The sequence below is a fragment of the Anser cygnoides genome, chromosome 9 (assembly GCF_040182565.1).
Source record: "Anser cygnoides isolate HZ-2024a breed goose chromosome 9, Taihu_goose_T2T_genome, whole genome shotgun sequence".
Taxonomy (NCBI): domain Eukaryota; kingdom Metazoa; phylum Chordata; class Aves; order Anseriformes; family Anatidae; genus Anser; species Anser cygnoides.
Window position 1 is genome coordinate 12,225,934 of NC_089881.1, and position 17,916 is coordinate 12,243,849.

The 17,916-nt window shown below is 41.9% G+C and overlaps 1 protein-coding gene across 7 annotated transcripts in view; it reads left to right on the forward strand.

Annotated features, from left to right (window-relative positions):
- The window catches only part of FARP2 (FERM, ARH/RhoGEF and pleckstrin domain protein 2), an 80,287-nt gene extending 62,852 nt beyond the window's left edge, over positions 1-17,435 (forward strand). For 5 of the 7 annotated variants that reach the window (XM_067002664.1, XM_048077309.2, XM_067002666.1 and 2 more), the window contains 13 exons: positions 1,756-1,845; positions 3,131-3,264; positions 4,461-4,542; positions 5,374-5,611; positions 6,399-6,529; positions 7,340-7,408; positions 7,800-7,889; positions 8,604-8,686; positions 10,350-10,468; positions 11,184-11,347; positions 13,542-13,649; positions 14,445-14,596; positions 15,763-17,435. In XM_067002664.1, the coding sequence (XP_066858765.1) occupies positions 1,756-1,845; positions 3,131-3,264; positions 4,461-4,542; positions 5,374-5,611; positions 6,399-6,529; positions 7,340-7,408; positions 7,800-7,889; positions 8,604-8,686; positions 10,350-10,468; positions 11,184-11,347; positions 13,542-13,649; positions 14,445-14,596; positions 15,763-15,853 (1,551 nt within the window). In that variant the 3' untranslated portion in view covers positions 15,854-17,435. Of the gene's footprint in view, positions 1-1,755; positions 1,846-3,130; positions 3,265-4,460; positions 4,543-5,373; positions 5,612-6,398; positions 6,530-7,339; positions 7,409-7,799; positions 7,890-8,603; positions 8,687-10,349; positions 10,469-11,183; positions 11,348-12,455; positions 12,596-13,541; positions 13,650-14,444; positions 14,597-15,762 lie in introns of those variants that run through there. The other 2 variants (XR_010833670.1, XR_010833671.1) reach the window with 2 other exon arrangements.
- Positions 17,436-17,916: the final 481 nt, after the last annotated feature.

Here is a 17,916-nt window from a genome sequence, read left to right on the forward strand (position 1 = left end):
ACCTCAAAGGTGTCAATCTCCACAGGCAGCATTTTAAGTGAAACAAGCACAGGCTGAAGCCAATATTTTAAGTGAAATTTCACAGCACTTTTGCAATCTTGCTGTGTAAGAAAAATGTAATCTTGGAAATCACTATTAATAGAGCTTTGATTTTAAGGGTAGCAATGCTGCTGTCCTTCTACTTGGTTAATCAGGGCATGTATGTATTAGCTAATTAGATTTGATATTCAAGAACATTGCCTGTTATTTCAAGTTAGAAACACTTTGTAAAATAAGGTCACAGCACAGATAAAGGTAAGACTTCCATCAGGCTTTGTACTGGTGGGGAAAAAAATGAACTTCAAATGTTCAACAACCTCGAGTTCTCCTCTGTGTCCCCACATTAACCATGACGACAGGATTCTCTGTGTCCCTGTTAACCATGACGACAGCAAGCAGTTTCAGTGTACAGTGCTGTGTCTGTTCCAGTTGAGGTTCCCTGGAGGTGGACTGACCTTCCATGATTTCTCCATGTTCTTCATTTCTTCCATGATTTCACCAGTGTTAACTGAAGTGGCTTTACTTGATGCAATATAACATAAATATTAATAAAAAGGAGATTTTTTTATTAACTTGATACATACAAGGAAAAGGGAGAAAAAAAATCAGAGATGTTACCCACAAGACGAACAGAGATGGTGAAGACAGATTTTTCCCATAACTTGGATGGCTTACCCGTCACTTACTTTCACCACACGAGGATTCAGCACAGGACTGAGGAACGGCAGTCAGTTGAGGAAACAATGCAGCATCTTAGCTTGAAACGTGATTAGTTTCTTAATATTACTTTCATGGTTTTTATTAATGTTTTCTTGCTAACTCTGATTTTGGTTCGTTGCAATGCCTGAACATCTGTTTGCACCATTTCCTTCCTTTGTGCTTCCATGTCCATTCTGTTCTCTTTTCTTTAAATAGCAGCCTGGTGTCAGGGAGGAGATGACTGCAAAGGTGATGGAATACAGTGATCGTTTCCATGGTTTTTTTTGTTTTTTTTTGTTTTTTTTTACACTGAAAAAAATATCATTTGCAAAACTGGGAGAACCTTTTCCAAGTGTAAATGTTTTTCGTATTTCAAGGTGTTTACATGGTGATTTTTCTGTGGTACACTTACTAGCACTGTCAGATCTGTCCTTTCGGGATACTTGCTTGACCCTGAGCTGTGGTGCATCTGCATTTTTAGGTTAAGCAGTGCTCCAGCTGGGGACAGGAGTGTTGGAAGGCCCTGGGACCCACCACCTGCTCTTGCACCTCTGCCATCGCATTGGCAGAGCAGTGTGATGCTCTTGTGACTGTGGATCAGCCATGCAGCCAACAGCCCATACAGTCTGATTTTTGTGGGAGCTTAATGTGGTCTTCAGAGGGTTGGAATGAAAGCTGTACACGGAAATAGACTAGTTCTGGAAAAGGGCAGCGCTGGGAATCTGCTGTACTTCATTTGATTACGTAAATGTTTGGGAAATCTGAAATAACCATTTCCATATCTTTGTAAAGTACTCCCTTGATTTTGAAATGGAAGTTTAACAATTACTATTTTTAATAATCTTGAAATACTTGATAACGAATTCAGTGTTTGAGAATATATGAGATGTCCTGTTAGTAATCAGATGTTCTGTTTTCCTACAGCAAGGAAGAACGTATGCAAGATTTGAGCTTGTGCTTAGTAATAAATAGAACATGTGTATTTTACTATCTATTGATTATTTTGTATTCTTTCAGCGCTATCCAACTGACAAGGCATACTTCATAGCGAAGGAGATTCTTGCTACAGAACGGACATATTTAAAGGACCTGGAAGTTATTACAGTGGTAATGGGTTTTAGCTTTCTTTAATGCTTTTCTTTTTCTTAAGATTTGTAATAATTAATTTGGAAGAATTTGGAATTTCTTCCAGATAGCAGAAGAAGGTCTTCCAATAAACTGTGATTCTTGAGCCTCATAGGTCTTACCTTCCTTGTTATATAGGCCCTTGTGTGGGAGAGCAGATATCGTCTTTAGACTTCCTTATCATTAGCTCGAATAGCTACATCTTATAATTTCGTGGTGTAGGCAAAATCTCTCTTAGAAAATTCTGAACATGAGGTACATCAGGATAGCCTAAAAATGTTGCGTGTTCAGCTTCACCGATTGCTGTTGCTGTCAGCTCTGCTTATAATCTAGCTGTCATCACCTTGGGATTCCTTGTGAACCTTCAGATGATGAGAGTAGATGACAATTTCAAAGAGTATTAAGGATCCATGGAGTTTTGAGAGGTTTAGTCCTTTATTATTTTTTTTACCCCTCCTCGTTTTAAGGAGGCGAGAAAGACCAGAGTAGCTGACTGAGTTGGATGACAGCTTTGGATGACTTGGATGACAACTTTGTTTCCAACTCTTTTTCTCTAAGAGCTATTTCTCTACTTATTCCAGACTTGAACATGATGTGGCTGCTGTGTTTCTACAAATGATTGCTTTAATTTCATCAAAGAGAAGTTTGTGCTCTTTGTGCCATACGTCGTCAGTTGAGGTGTTTTGTGAGAATTCAGCGAGCATCATCTCACTGAGGTTCCTCCTACAGACTTCCCAGAACTTTCCTAAAAGGCTGGGGAACATATGGTACCTCAGAGGATTTCTGTCATGTTCCCATCCCTGACAGAAAGCTGGGAACTAAAAGTGATTTAAAATAAAGGGCCATATGTGACACACAACTCGAGCTGCTAAATAACTTGTACATGGCTACAAGTTTTATGAAAGAGCTGTGGTTCTGCCTTGAAGTAAAAGCAGACATAAAACATCAGCTGTGGCAGTTACTCTGTAATTTGCTGTGCCTCAGAGTCGTTACCAACCATCTCATCATTGCATTAAGAAACATGCTTATGCCTGGAAACAATAACAAGCCTCATATTTGTAATGTTTGGCAAGGAAAGGAATAACATCTGTTCATCTTTCTCAGATCTTCCCTAAATGTTTCTTCTTCCTTTCTGCTGTTTCCTTGTTCATACACTTTCTCCTTCCCCCATCCCTGCAGAAGCATGTTTATGCTGGTGATAAATTCCTTAAATAGAATATGTTTCTTAAACAGAGAAAAAAAACGTAATTTATGATTCTTTCTGCAGTGGTTTCGCAGTGCAGTCATCAAGGAGAATGCTATGCCAGAAGGCCTGATGACATTACTCTTCTCTAACATAGACCCAATTTATGAGTTTCATAGAGGCTTTCTGAAAGAAATTGAGCAAAGGTTATCGCTCTGGTAAGCATTAATAGTACAGTGCATGGCCAACAGTCAGAAAGAACCTTTTCTTATGTCCTCACATCAAAAATGTACTTCGTCTGTATTTGAATTGGTATTTCTCTATTTGAATTGGTATTTCTGCTTAAATAGAGTCAAGGAAAATATTTTAATTATGATTAAAAAATAAATAAGTAAAATTTCCAAGCACTGTCTTGTACATGCTATCCTGTATTCATATGAATTGTGTGCCAGACCAAGGGTTTTGTAATATAACTTCTTGTTATTTCTCTAGCCTTAGAAAAGAGAAGGAACACAAGGTCAAAAAGATAATGTGTGAGCTTTTTCAATATCTTCCAGTTAATGAATCTCTGGTGAAAATCTGGAAAACACTTTTTGTAATTAGAGTTCAGTCTTGCAGCACAATTTACTTTAAAGAGCATGTTTTTAGTCTTTTAATCTATGTATTACTTTCTCCTGGCCTGAGACGTAATATATAAAGCATCTAATTTCTCCTGGCCTGAGATGTAATATATAAAGAATCTAATTATCATTCAGAAGAAGGTGATTTTCCCTCCTCTTGGTGATATTGAAACATTAGTTAATTTTTTTTCTCTTCCTTTTTATGTTGGTGAATCAAGTAGCCTGCTGTATACCCAGGTATTCTGCCTCACTTGGAAAGCTTTCTGCTCTAGAGAGAACAATCCAGATCATTGTATAAGATGAAAGCAACCTGAATCTGGAGTAAGGGAAATGAAAAATTATAGTAAGCAAAGTATGAACAAAAAATAAATTCATAAACTTGGGTGGGATCATAATACATCATTTATTCAGAAGTCTGAAGGGTTAAACTCTGTAATAGACTTTCAGGAAAATTCATTTCTATTCCTTTCTCTGCTTTCCAAGTGTGGCTTTTGTTTTTGTTACTACATGTTGCTTCCACATTTACTGTACCAAATTTTCAACCCAAGCAGTGAAATGGAAATGCTAGGAAATGCAGGGAAAGGAAATGCAGCTAAAAATGGGTAGAGGAAGGATTAACATTAGTACTTATTCCCATAATTTTACAAAAGTAGTTCTTAAATATGCAGATACCTGGGAAGCCTTTTTTAAAGATTCTGTCTTGAAATAATGGGTGGATTGGAGGGAGGAAATGGAAATGTATTCCTCTCTCATGGACTACATCTTCTTATTTCATCTTTTTACATACATTTCAGGGAAGGAAAAACCAATGCTCACATGAAAGGAGATTATCAACGCATTGGAGATGTCATGCTCAGGAATATGCGTACACTAAAGGTAGCTAAAGGATTTAAATAATGGAATCTCAGCGTTGTTGATTCATTTTTATCCTGTTGTCAAGGATGATACTTCAAGGTTTAGGATTTTAAATTAACTTGAAATGACTTGCAAACAATTAACATTGCTAAGCAAAAATAAAACATAATATTTACAACAAGGCTTTATACAACTGCTGCTTATTTGACCACCTACATTTACCTCGAGGAAAGACTGTGTTTTTTGGCTACTCAGCAGAAGACAAGGAAAGATTGTTAAATTAGCTTCACTGTCTTGCTATACTTGCATAACTGTAACCATCCCCTATGGAGGCACTGTTTCATATGGTTGATTAATTCCAAAATGTGAATAATTTTAACTGGAGTAGTTTGTTCTGAATCCAAGGCACCTTTATTTGGAATAGAGGACCTTTGTGGGACAGTCACATTTTGTTGCAGTAGAGGAACGGTCATTCCTCAGCTCACTTTTGCCTGTCCTAACTTGAAAGAAGTCAGTAATCAACAAGAATTGTCTTGGAATGGAAAAGCATTAACTGGTGATAGTACCGTCAGTTTTCATAGAAGGCAAACATCAGCCCAGCTGACATAAATAGCAAACAGTTGACAATCAAGAAAATATTATTAATTTTAATACTGCTTTTTTAACAAAGCAGTTAAAACATATAATGTAGTCAATGCTGTTTTTTGTCAGTATTTATGACAGTGTATGCAGTCTTGGATTACAAAGTCATGGTCTGAGACAAAAGCAAAGAGGGGAAAAGTTGTTTCTTATTCACTGTGAAGTCTGTAGAAGACTTTCCTTTAATCTGAGTAATTTTTTATGATTCAACAGGAGTTTACAAGTTACTTGCAGAAGCATGATGAGGTCCTGACAGAACTGGAGAAAGCAACTAAACGCCTAAAGAAACTGGAAATGGTTTATAAGGAGTTCGAGCTGCAGAAAGTTTGCTATCTGCCACTCAATACTTTTCTGCTCAAACCAATCCAGAGACTAATGCACTACAAGCTGATCTTGGGGAGACTTTGCAAGCACTACACAGCGGAGCACCGGGACTTTGCAGACTGCCGAAGTGAGTGAGCACTCAGCTGTATATGTGCTAGGCAGAATCCCATTCCCCTGTACATAACAAATTTTGCAGGTACCCTGCGGGAGACAGTAAGCATTACTTCTATCTACACATTCAATGTAAACTATCCTTTTCTTCATTCAGGATCTCTTATTCTCATACACAACTGTGAGAAATACACAGAAGTTTTGATTTAGATTGTTGAAAACACAACTGCTAAGTGAATTCTCTAATTTAAATTTCTGAGAAAAAAGAATACATCAAGCAGAAAACTGTCAGAAGGCAGCTTAGTTCAAAAAATGTTCAGGCTATGTTTAAAAATTAATTTTGTTCTTCTTTAAAATTTTTGAGTAGCAGGCTTTGCCAGTCTCCTGCCATGCTCTGGTGCAGGGCTCTGAATTTTTCTGCAACAGATAGAAAATTACCTTAACTGTTAGTCTGGAAAATGCAAAAGAGAACTTTCAAAGAAACTATTTCATTTGCAGATTTCATTTTATTTTTTATAAAGTAATCTTTGGCAGAAATAGTTGTTCTGAATTTTGGAATTGACTTTTGGCTACATGGTAGTTACTTTTTAGTTGTGCTATGTCTCATATACCAAATAATCTCCAGAAGCATAGGAAGCGCTTTGCAGTTGCTAATTAATCTCTGTTTTGTCCCTGTGTAGCTATGAAATGTTTCTTAAGAATAAATCTGGCTATTGATTTCAGATTCATTTTTCCAGGGTTAAAATTTGTGGCCTGAGTTTGTCTCCTCTATTCTGATCTGTTTGGTGCCATTTTCCCTACAGATGCACTGAAGGAAGTCACAGAGATGACCTCTCAGCTACAGCACAGTCTTATCCGCTTGGAGAATTTCCAGAAACTGACAGAGCTACAGCATGACTTGATTGGTATAGATAATCTCACGGCACCTGGGAGGGTAAGTAACTTCACTTAGTTTCTACAGCCTTTGTTGTTTTTATTGCCAAGGAATCCATTTCAACAAGGTATTTACTGTAAGCACCTCTACGAGAATGCCTGTGAAGGCTTCGTATAATAATTGTCTACGTGGCAGGTCACATTTAGCCCTTGGTGATGCTGTAGGGAAATAGATAAAAATGCTTCTGCTTAGACTCTGGCTACAGTTTCATGTTTCCGTTATGGCAGAAACTGGGTGTGCTGGGACGCGGCACTCTGTATTTGGTTGGGAAGCAGTATGTCATGTACTCGATACAAGTCCACTGCCAACTCTGCTTATGTATGTCTGATGCAATCTCTCTTTGCGGACTGAGACCACGTGGCAACATAGCAGTGGTGAGAGGAGCATCACTGGACAAAGCCGCATTGGTGACTGTTTTTGTGGGAGCTTGTTTAGTTCCTGCTTGGTTTTTATGTTTGTTTGTTTTTGCTAGATATACTGAGCATAAGCCCAGGAGCATCGCTTATGCTTTTGGGATGTGATGGCAATCACTGCAATGGGATGTAAGTGTAATAGGTGAACTGCTGAAATCCAACAGGAACTCTGCTCGTTTTCCTTCTCTTGCTTCACTGATTTAAATGCTGGCTGCAGCAAGGAGCTGATTCATGTTACCAAACAGAAGGAATGGTGTTTGGCGTTTAACAAATCTGTTCGGGATCATTGCTGGGTACCAATCAACATCTGTACACTCTGGGATGAAAACAAAGAACCATAAAAAATCTGTGTTTGGGAAAGATAAGGCTTTGCCTTACTTTTTCTTTTCCTCTGCAGGAATTTATCCGCGAAGGTTGCCTGTACAAGCTCACAAAGAAGGGTTTACAGCAGCGGATGTTCTTTCTGGTGGGTGCTACTTTTGCTTTTCTGCAGGCTGCTCAAGGTCTTCAAGATAAAGCTGTTGTGGAAAGTGTGTTCTCATGTGTTTATGATGAAAATAAGCAATCATAGCTAAAAATTTATTCTGAAGGTTTTTTATAGAGGGTGACTGTGATAGTGCTCTCTGTTCAGCCTGTTTCCTTAATGGCAGATAGTTTTAACAGAATTCTTAAAATTAATTATCTCTCTTCTAAATAAACAATAGGATTGTTTTAAGGAAAGCAGGCCAAACTGATGAAGAAATGGTGGTTTTCCCTCTGTCTATAATGTTTAAACAACAGATTTTTAAAATGTCAAAAATACTTGTTACAACCTGCTGTTTGCAGAATACTGATTGTATTCTTCCTCTGTTTTTCAGTTCTCAGATATGTTACTGTACACAAGCAAAGGGGTTACAGGGACAAATCAATTCAAAATTCATGGACATCTTCCTCTGCATGGGATGTTGGTAAGGGGTTTGAAATTGCAAAGTCATTTCCTTGTGCACTGGGATGCTTTAAGTCAGGTTGAGGCATTGCTCCAGGGCTGTGAGGACTGAACCAGAAAACGCCTTTCAGGCAAGTGGGAGCAGCTGTGGTACTGCTGGTCACGAGCTGGACCTTCATGTGCCTCAGCCTACGTGCTAAACAAAGATTTGTCTGCATGGATAAGTTTATTCCTTCTATCTCATTAGCAAAGCAGCTGGAGCACGTTTGACCATTAATTTTCATGCCACACTGAGAAGCTTATCTGGGAATATGGATTTGTCTTTTTTTCTTTTTTTGCCGTGTACATACTTAGGCAAGAAATCAATCCTCTTGTGTCCCTGCCCCCCATATTCTAATGGGACTGTTCTTTTTGTGTTTGATATGCAGCTGATAGTGCTTGACCCACCGGTAAGTAGTAAGCTGAATCCTGCTCAGAATCCTCCTTTCTTCACCCTGTTGAGTGTCGTGCTGTGCGGCTAGAGATAAGGCAGTAGAAACACACCATAAAGATTTTTATAGAGAGCAAAAACAGACTTAAAGTAGGTGATATTCATAAAAGAGCAGCTGTTTTTGCATTCCCTGCAACTGAGTTTTAGTCATATTGTGACTCAAATTCCTAGCCAGCCAAAGGGAAGAGTTTTTAGTCTTTACCAATCACTGAACAGTGATGAGAAAAACCTTTTCTTTTTCTGCAGGTGGAGGAGAGTGAGAATGAATGGGCTGTCCCACACTGCTTCACAATCTATTCAGCACAAAAAACCATAGTAGTGGCAGCAAGGTAACATTTATTTTTCTCAAATGCATGTAGGTTTGAGAGATACCTTCTCCAAAGAGTTATTGTTTGATTCGGTGTAGAGACAGGGGTGTTTCTTGTGTCCTTTGGAAAACATGACTTAAAAACAAATGCATGACACCTCACAATTCCTCCATCAATGTTGTGCTTTAGGAAGGAGTAGTTTAGCTAAAAGAATGGTGTATTACCAAACACAGCAGCAGCAATAACGTTGCTATTGCATTGTTTTCTAGTTAGCTGAGTTGCCAGTGGCATCCTCTAAACAACTGCTGTAAAGCAGAAGGCAAACTGAAATGTGAGGGTACAAATATTTTAGAACACCAAAAAGAATTAAAATTGAGAACATGCAAATTGATGCAAGGAGGAGAGAGTTCCTTCACAGATCTCATGGAGGAAGCTGGGAGATGAGAAGAAAAAGTAAAGGCTTGCTTGGAGAGAGAACTGATCTCTTGTCAGTGTCACTTATGCAGCGAGCTTGGTGTGAGGAATTACTGCATCAGGCAGGTGCAGCTACAACGGCTCAAGAAAAGCCTGAGGTGGGGAGGATGAGAGCAGCACCGCTGGGACCCAGCAGTCTCTGTGGGAAGCAGTTTCTGCATCAGCTGGTGCTAGTTTCCAAGTGTGGAAATGCTCAGAAATGACAGGATTTGGTTGGCAGCACTCAGGATGCTCACCACATAAGGGAGAGAATATGCCAAGCTGCCTTTGCACCAAAACTGTCTCTGCAGTAACTCACACTTCTGTGTTTTGAATGGTAAAAAAGGTGGGCAAGGAGGATCGGTAGCACATTTAGAGATGCAATGTATAGAACCAGGCTTTGCTTATGTGCAATGGTTTTGTAAATGCTCACAGTGGAATAAATAAGCTAACACACAAATCGTACAGGCTTTAATTCAGTTGTTAATCAGGCAAGTTGCTCTGCTTAACCACAAGTAAATCCATCTGAAGATAGCGTAATTCATTTTGGTATGCTGATGTATGAATTTTATTGATCTTTTTGCTAACCTGACCAATTCATGCTGTAAAGGACAGGGTATGCGAAATATTTGACTAAGACTGTGCTGCCTTTTTAGTTTAGCACTTTGTGTTTGGTGTCCAAGCACCATACATATTTGTATTTCAGTGATATTCTTCAACATTGTACTTTTTTTGCCTTTTTATCTGAAATGTACTTTAAGATATCTACTACAGCTGTTCTCTCAGGATCAGCTTTAGAAGGCTTTGTCCCCTAAAAGGCAGTTGGAGTTGGGTACGCTAAAGAACAGAATTGGAGCGCTAAACCTCAAATTTATAGGCTTCTCTGCTGGGTAGTAACCTTGTCTTGAACAATAACTGTTACTGAAATTGTTCTGGCGGGTCTGAATGGGGATATTATGTGGCCCTTCGGCCGCCTATTCATTCTTGTGAAGCCCAAGTTTTAAAATGGTTATTTTAAACTTGTTTCAAGGCTTGAAGATAGTGGTAAGGGCTATGTGAAGTCAGCTTCCTGTCTGAAAAGTTTGTGTTTTGGAGGAATTTTCTGATTTTATTTTAATGGAAAGGGACTGCTCATTGTATTGGACAGTGACTTTTGCCTTTGTTTAGAAATGTTGCACTTTGCCCTGGCTCCAGGCTGGGGTGGTCACCATTCACACTGTTTGTCTTGCAGCACCCGCTTGGAGATGGGAAAGTGGATGGAAGACCTGAACATGGCAATTGAAATGGCCAAGAAATCTACTGAGAAATCTGATATGCTTCTGGACAACTCCATATGCAATCGCTCCAACAGTAAGTGATGTTTCCTGCCTTCTTGAAATGTGTCAGGCATTGAGTCCTCCTCATTTTTCCCATTGTAAATTCGATGACATAAATGGAGTATTTTATTATTCATATGCTATTGGAGAGCTCTTGTACTCTTGTCATGTCTTAGTTAAAGTAAATACGCTTGTCTTCCTTGACTGATGTTGCTGGTAGCTCTAATTGCAGCAGAGATGCTCCAGCTGCAGAATTGTTAATTTTATAAGGTCCTTATTCATCTCTTATATAGCTACTTTCTCCATTTAACCAGGTTGTGTTTTCTTGTCCTTAAATTCAGTGGTTTCTTTGGAGTTCAGCAAGTTGTTTTATAGCCCAGCATTCTTTGTGCATATCTCTGGTGTTGTGGATGTGGTGAAATTTGTAGTATCCCTTCCCAGAGTGCTTTCTGTTCCTCACTAAGGATCAGCTGAAGGTGAAGTGTGGGGTATTTGTTCGTTACTTTTTTATTTTTCCTCCCTTGCCCTAGAACATTGAGTCAGCTGCCCCAAGCAGAGCTGAGTAATGAAAGCCAAAATTATCTGCTCGGAGTGACTTTTAGGAGTTGTGTAACATTCAAGTTGATGTATTTCAAAAATGGGCCACTGCAAGAGGAAAGACAGTTGTTCTTTTTTACAGGAATCCCTGCTCCTCTTGCTCTTTGTATTGCTCAGTTTTCTTAAACCGCTGCTGAATTCTCCTCCCCCAGGATCCTCTGATGAGGTCTCTCTAGAACAGGAGTCCGAAGATGACATACACTCTTCTCGTAGCTCCTTGGACAGGCAGAGCCACCACCGTGCCAACACAACCATGCACGTGTGCTGGTACCGCAACACCAGCGTCTCCATGACTGACCACAGTGTGGCTGTTGAGGTACCCCGCAGGGCGCAGCTCTCACGTCTTCCTCTGTCCGTCTTGGCTCGCTCAGCCTCTGCTCATCCTCCACTACATGCTCCATTTTGCCATTGAAGCACTTCTGCTGTCTGTGGGAGAGCATGGGTGATGAAAAGGCCGCCGCATGTTTGCTCACCTTCAAGCATGTCTGCGTGTCCGCCAAACACGTGCACCGCGCTGTCCCTGCAGCAGGCCTTTGTTTCAGAAAATGTGCTGAAGGAGGGAAGTTTCATAGGAAACCCTAATATCCTAGGCCTGAATTATTCATTTGGGTTTAATGAACCTTGCAGGGGGAGTTTAGACCGGTATTGGGTTAGGCCGAACAGAGCTTTATTACGTGTTTGCTGGGCTGCTGTTCTGCTGGGCCTTACCCCTTGGCGTGGCTTGGGGCAGCACTGATGGCACGTTTTGTTTCTGAGGCCTGCACAGTTTGAGACAGATGTCTGTTCTGCGTGCTGCTTGCGTTGGCATCTCAGTTTAACATCAGGAGGCAGTTCAGCGGGTTTAATTGGCTAGGAAACCTTCCTGGAGGGTGGCATAATTGGAAGATTTCCAGAAGTGGGAGATACCCTAAATACCAAGAAGAGAAAAAGGAGGTTACTCGCTAGGCAAACAGCAATAAGACAATGGATCTGTGTATTTGTGCCTTCCTTGCCCTGCAGTGAAGGTATTTTTTGTTTAATGGAAGAACTTTAAAGTTGGGCAGCGAGGCTTCTGCGTTTTCATGGTGTGTGGCACGTACTAATAGCTCAGTAAGGGAGCTCTTACAGATTACAGGCTTAGGGTCCAGAAGTTGGGCATTACAGCCAGCGAAGAAAGTGGTTTCTATTGGAGGGAAGAAGCCTTCCTTTCCTTGATGATACCCTTGGGAAAAGCACCTTCTCACTGTTCTGTATCCATATAACAATACCTGCCCCCACAGGCTCTGGGATTAAACCTGTGAATTCCTGCAGCATCCTCTCACATCGTTCTGTTTTGTGTTCTAACACCGTCATTTTTTTCCACGATCCATTTTCCTTTAACAGGCATCACTTTTCTTATCCTAATGGTCTGTTTTTCTCTTTCTCTCCCCCTCTTCTCTGCTCAGTTTTCTGCTCTCTTGCTGTTTCTCCAGAGCTTCCTCCTCGCTATTTGCTGGGCCAGGCCCAACGGCCCAACACAATCACCCATGTTTGTTGGTACCGGAACCAGAGCCTATCCCTGTCTGATTACCTGTGCATGATCCAGGTAAAAATGCCTCTCAAGTTCTGCGCTGGTGGGAGGAGCCATGGGATGCCAAGTAAAATGTGCAACTTCTCACTCCATAATTGCTTAGTGAACCCGTGTGTTGTGCTAGCACGAGGATGCCCCATTTATCCAGCAGAGGAGTTGCAATATTGCCTCGTTGGTACAGGATTTCCTTCTATTTCTGCTTCCCAGAGTGGTTCTCTGTGTAATTCTGCTGTGTGCTGTCTTTCTCTAATTTTAAAATCCATTTGCTTTCATTCCATGCTGTAGGTTTCCTTACCCCACCGCCCAAACGTTGGGTGACTCTGCCTCCAGAATGGCAACATTTAACTAGCACAGCACTTCCCTGCAGCCTGCTTTTCACGTGGGGCTTGGCTTAGCTAGCTGCTGCATTCCTGTCCACAGCTCTGGCTTCCATCACCAGCCTTTGTTTCCTCTGCTGCTTTATTTTCTTTCTCACGCAGTGTCTTGTACTTATTTTTTTTGCATGAAAAAAAAAAGTGAATAAAGGGATGAATGCCCTTGTGGCTATCTGAATGCCCTTGTGGCTATCGCTGTTTCCCTGGCCATAGAGTGCACAGGACAGTGGGGGCTGGACGGCTGGGTCTGTGTGGCACTCTGCCATGTGCTGCCTGATGTGACACTGAGATCCAGTGAGCAGTTAAACATCAAGTAACTTCGTATCAGGGGAGAGAAATTGCTAGTTTGCTAATCACTGGCATGTGAACAGAGCACAGTTGTTTTCTAGAATTGGTGATGCGAAGATACATTCAGTTACCATATGAAATATCCAGGAGGCCTTTTAAAACATGGGAGCAAGTGCTGTTTTATGCAGAAACAGTTATATCCGAGAGCCTCAGGCTCTTTAACTGCATCAGCTGACTTATTTTTCCCAAAGACAGAGATCTGTGGTTTCATGGCAGTTTTCTTTTTCATTCTGTGCTAGAACCAGCTCTCTGGGTACTTGCTGAGGAAGTTCAAAAACAGCAACGGGTGGCAGAAACTGTGGGTCGTCTTCACCAACTTCTGCCTGTTCTTCTACAAAACGCACCAGGTGAGCCAACGTAGCTGAGAGGGACGGTGTTTGGGGTAGCGCGGGGACCCTGGAGATCCTTTGCTTTCAGCTACAGGCCCTTCTCGTTGTGATTTGGAGAGTAACCAGTGAAAGACTAGGTAGTAATTAACGAAGCAAGTCTCTGTAAGGCTGCAGGCCCTCCTTGCAGCATGTAATCAAGATTTCCATTTCTGTTAATGGGGCTCACCTGCTGTATTAGAGGGGAAAGAGGTCTCACGATGCTTCCACTAAGGGAGGTCAGGGAATTAGCAGCCTTTGGCAGTCTCTGTCTCTTACCTGCTCTCACTTGGGGGCTGCAGCACAGTTTACAGTTACGCAGGCATCAGGAATTTCTCTGCCAGGGGTGTATTCAGCATCTGTTTTTTGTAACGAGCTGTGCTGCAGTGCAATGCCTGCCTTTTCATCTTATTAACCCCCAAACCTGTTTATTCTTTTCTGGCTTCTTGGGGGCGTACTTCTTTTGGGAAGGATATTTTAGCTTTCACGTTAGATCTGTGCTTGGGATTCCAGAGAGTTGCTGAGGAGGGGAAAAGGGAGAGCCCAGCAGGCAGTGGAGGGCAGGGGAAGAGCAGCGAGTAACTCTTGTAATACGGTGCGAGGAGCTGGGGGAAATCTTATCGCCTAGCACAGGCTTCACAAGAGATAGAGGCAGCTCCTCCTCCCGTTCGCTCCTAAGCAAAAATACAAAGCCCCTAAACTATACAGTGCAGCAGTGCTGGGAGCTGTGTGGCAGGGGATGTCTCGCAGTACGGCCGTGCTGTTTGGCTCTTCCAGGACGATTATCCCTTGGCCAGTCTCCCGCTGCTTGGCTACGCAGTCAGCTCTCCTGTAGAGGCAGATGGCATTCAGAAGGATTATGTCTTCAAGCTGCAGTTCAAATCCCATGTGTATTTCTTCAGGGCTGAGAGCAAATACACCTTTGAGAGGTAATTTTATGTTTTCTCTGTATATATTTCTTAGTATATAATGTGCTGTTAACTCACTGGTTGATAATGCAGAGCCCTCTCTTTACTCCCGACTACTTCCTGGTCTGAGTGACCTTACAGAACACCCAGCACATTCTCAGTAATGAAGTTTCCTTCCTCTTCGTACCCGTAACCAGAACTGCTATCCTTGCAGGGAAAGGCTGGTGGTTACACCTAGAGCTGTGGGCTCTGCTTTCTCTCCAGAGTCTGGAGCTTTCTTGGGGCTGGGGAGCAACATGGATGGAAGGGCTGTGAGATGCTCAGCCCCACTGGGTCTAGGGAGTCAGATTTATAGTTCAGTAAAAATTCTGGTAAGAATACCTTTTCTTTTTCCTCCTCTCAGTCTCCAAAGAAACAGAAGTTATAACACAAGGCTGAGAACAGTGAGTGCTGTGGTGCTTTTCAGTTTACTGCTTTCTCTGTAATAAAGTTTATCAGGGGCTTACACATACAGTCCAAAGTGAATTGTGTTTAAAATCCATCACATACAAAACTTTGCTATTACGTTAGCTGTTTAAAACCCTTGTGTTGCTTTTTGCCTTGCAGGGTATTTCTTGGGGTTTTTGCTTGTTTGTTTGAGTGTGCTTTTAGTGAGAAAGAGAAAACACCATGTACTTTCCCCTTCCTTGGGAAGAGCAGCACGCACTTGTGAGCAGCGTGCATATCAGTTACCTGAGACAGCAGAGTTGTGTTCTTTAATCCACTGGTTTCAGAGAGTAATTTCAAGGGGAAAAAATGTAATTCACAGTTGCTGTTTGTCTTGTTTTCTTCATTGTTGCTTCATTTTATTCCATATGAGCAATTCTGTAACCTAGCTGATTGTAAGAAACAATCCATACCGCTAAGAAAAATGTTGGTAGCTCGTCCTCCTCAGCTAAACACCTTCTGCACAGTTATAAGAGAACATGATTTGCTCTAATAAAAGCTCCTGGGAGCTCAAAGCATTGTAGAGCTGTTCCTTGAACAGGCAGCCATGTTCTGCAGTGTATTTGCCACAACTCTATGGTGGGAAACAGATATTTCATGAGGTTTGGTAAAAGTAATCCTACTCATAACAAAAGCATGAGATTGTGTCAGTGAGGGAAGGGCTAAGCACTTCTAATGCCCTGTTACTCCTTTCTTGCCAGGTGGATGGAGGTGATCAAGAGGGCAACCAGCTCTCCTGCAAGGTCAAGTCTCTTGCTTCCGAAGGACAAGAAGGATAGTCACTCAGACTGAAGGGGGGCGGAGCTGGATCTCTGCCATAAACATCAGGAAAGGAGGCAGGTGGAAACAGGAGTCTCTGGAGTTGAGAAAGCAAAGAACCAGGAAGCTCATTTCCACCTGGTATGGAACGGGGGAGCTAGGGAATTGCAGACAGGGATCACATCCACTCCAAAGGGTATGGGAGAGGGTCAAGTCTGCTCCAGTTGAACCCACTTAGAGAGAACCTAACGACTGCAGAGCTTTGGTGTGCACACACTGTGGAAGGTATATTGTTCCAGTTGTACCTGTACCCTAACACCCTTGCCTGCCCTGAAGGCAAAGGACACCTTGTTTTTACGTTTTGACTGGATGATCGGCATATGTGGGAGGAAACCAGCAGCTGCCAGTGGTGTGATCAGCTCCCAGGTGCTGGCGTCAGGCTTGCTGGCTCCCAGCAGCTCCCTTCCCCTGATGCTCGCAGCTGCCTGCCCAGCCACTCTTGCTGCTGTTAACGTCAACCTGCCGGCGCACTTGCCTTAGACTAACGGGGGCCCCACAGATACACATATAGCTTAAAGAGTTCATTGGGAACAGAAACAGCAGCTCTTATAGAACAATTCTGCTACTTGGAAGCTGCCAAGGCAAGGATTTTCTGGGGGAAGGGGAAGCAATGAACTAAGCTGTTGAGATGTCAGTATATTGTGGGTTGATACAGGTAGGGTGCATGGTTTTTCCTCCGAACTCTGCTATGGTGCATGCTGAGAGGGTCACTTGCTATTCTCATATCACAGCTCCAGAGTTCTTTTATCCTGTAGTAGGCATTACTTAAGGCATGGGATGGCAAACACTCTTCACCCTTATGTGGGTGATATTTTCAAGGCATTTAAGCAATATAGGAGAACAAGGTTCTCTGAAAGTCACTGTTGCTTGTGCTTCTGTGTTATGTAAAGACTTTTGAAAATCCCTGTTCATACCTTTAAATATGGGGTGGGATCCATCTTCCATTTCTAATGAAGGTGTAAAAGTCACTGGATTCTAGATGGAGAATTAGTGTGTGAGGACTCTATTAAATCTCTGTATTAAAGCTGAAATGGTTGCAGTTTCTGTTTTTGTAAAGCTGTTGTATTTGTTGGCTTCTACAGATGGACTGAAGTAAGGTAAATGCCATAAAATGCTGTTGGACATGGTTTTGATGAGCTTTTATTTTAGTATTTGTGTAGTAGAAAAAGGAACAAGGAAGTAGTGTAGTGAAAGAAAAAAGAAAGTGCTGCTTGTTGTGAGGATGGAGGAAACGGGACATACAGAGGCCGACCTGTGCATTCTCCAAGGCTATTTTAGGGTTGTGGTCTATGAGACTGCAGGTAGGAGGCTTAAGAGGAATTTTCCAGACTGCTCACTTGGCATTTGCCTTGTAGGGAAGACAGGTGGCTGCAGATCACTCTTCACTACCACTGTCACAATGACCATTGTCCCTGTAAGTTATATGTACTTAATTTATTAGTGTCTTTTTTAAAAAAAAATTAACTGTCATAGGTGTACACATGTGGATTGACTAGATATGTTATAATCTCGCTGAATGACTGTTGAAAGTAAACAGCATCTTGATATAAAACTATCTCAGCCTCTTATTCCTGAGCTCACTCTCCCTGCCAAGGGCCACGCTTGGGGAGAGGGGACAGCGTCGCCACAGAAGTGTTGCTTTTCTCAGCCCCAACCAAAGACATTTCACTCTTGATTAATGAGTTTTTGCTTTCGGTGGTTTTCCTGGATGGTGCTGACTATGCCTCTGTCAAGGTAACACCTGAAGTCTTTCAGCAGGAGCATTTTCCTCTTTAATGAGAACGTCCCTGTGCAATTAGGACCATTTGTTGGTCTCCTGCAGGGAACCTCTGCAGGAACAGGTTCCCTGTCAACAGCCACTAGGGGCATTCACTTACTGTAGCTTTCTAGCACCAGAGTTCAAAACATTGCTACCAGGCTTGAGTCACTCACTAGGCTGCCAGGACTATGGTTCTGAGCTCCCCCAGCACCAGCTGTGAGCCAGCAGAGGGCCAGCACTGACCCCTGGGACAGAAGTGCATGCCTTTTTCAGTGGC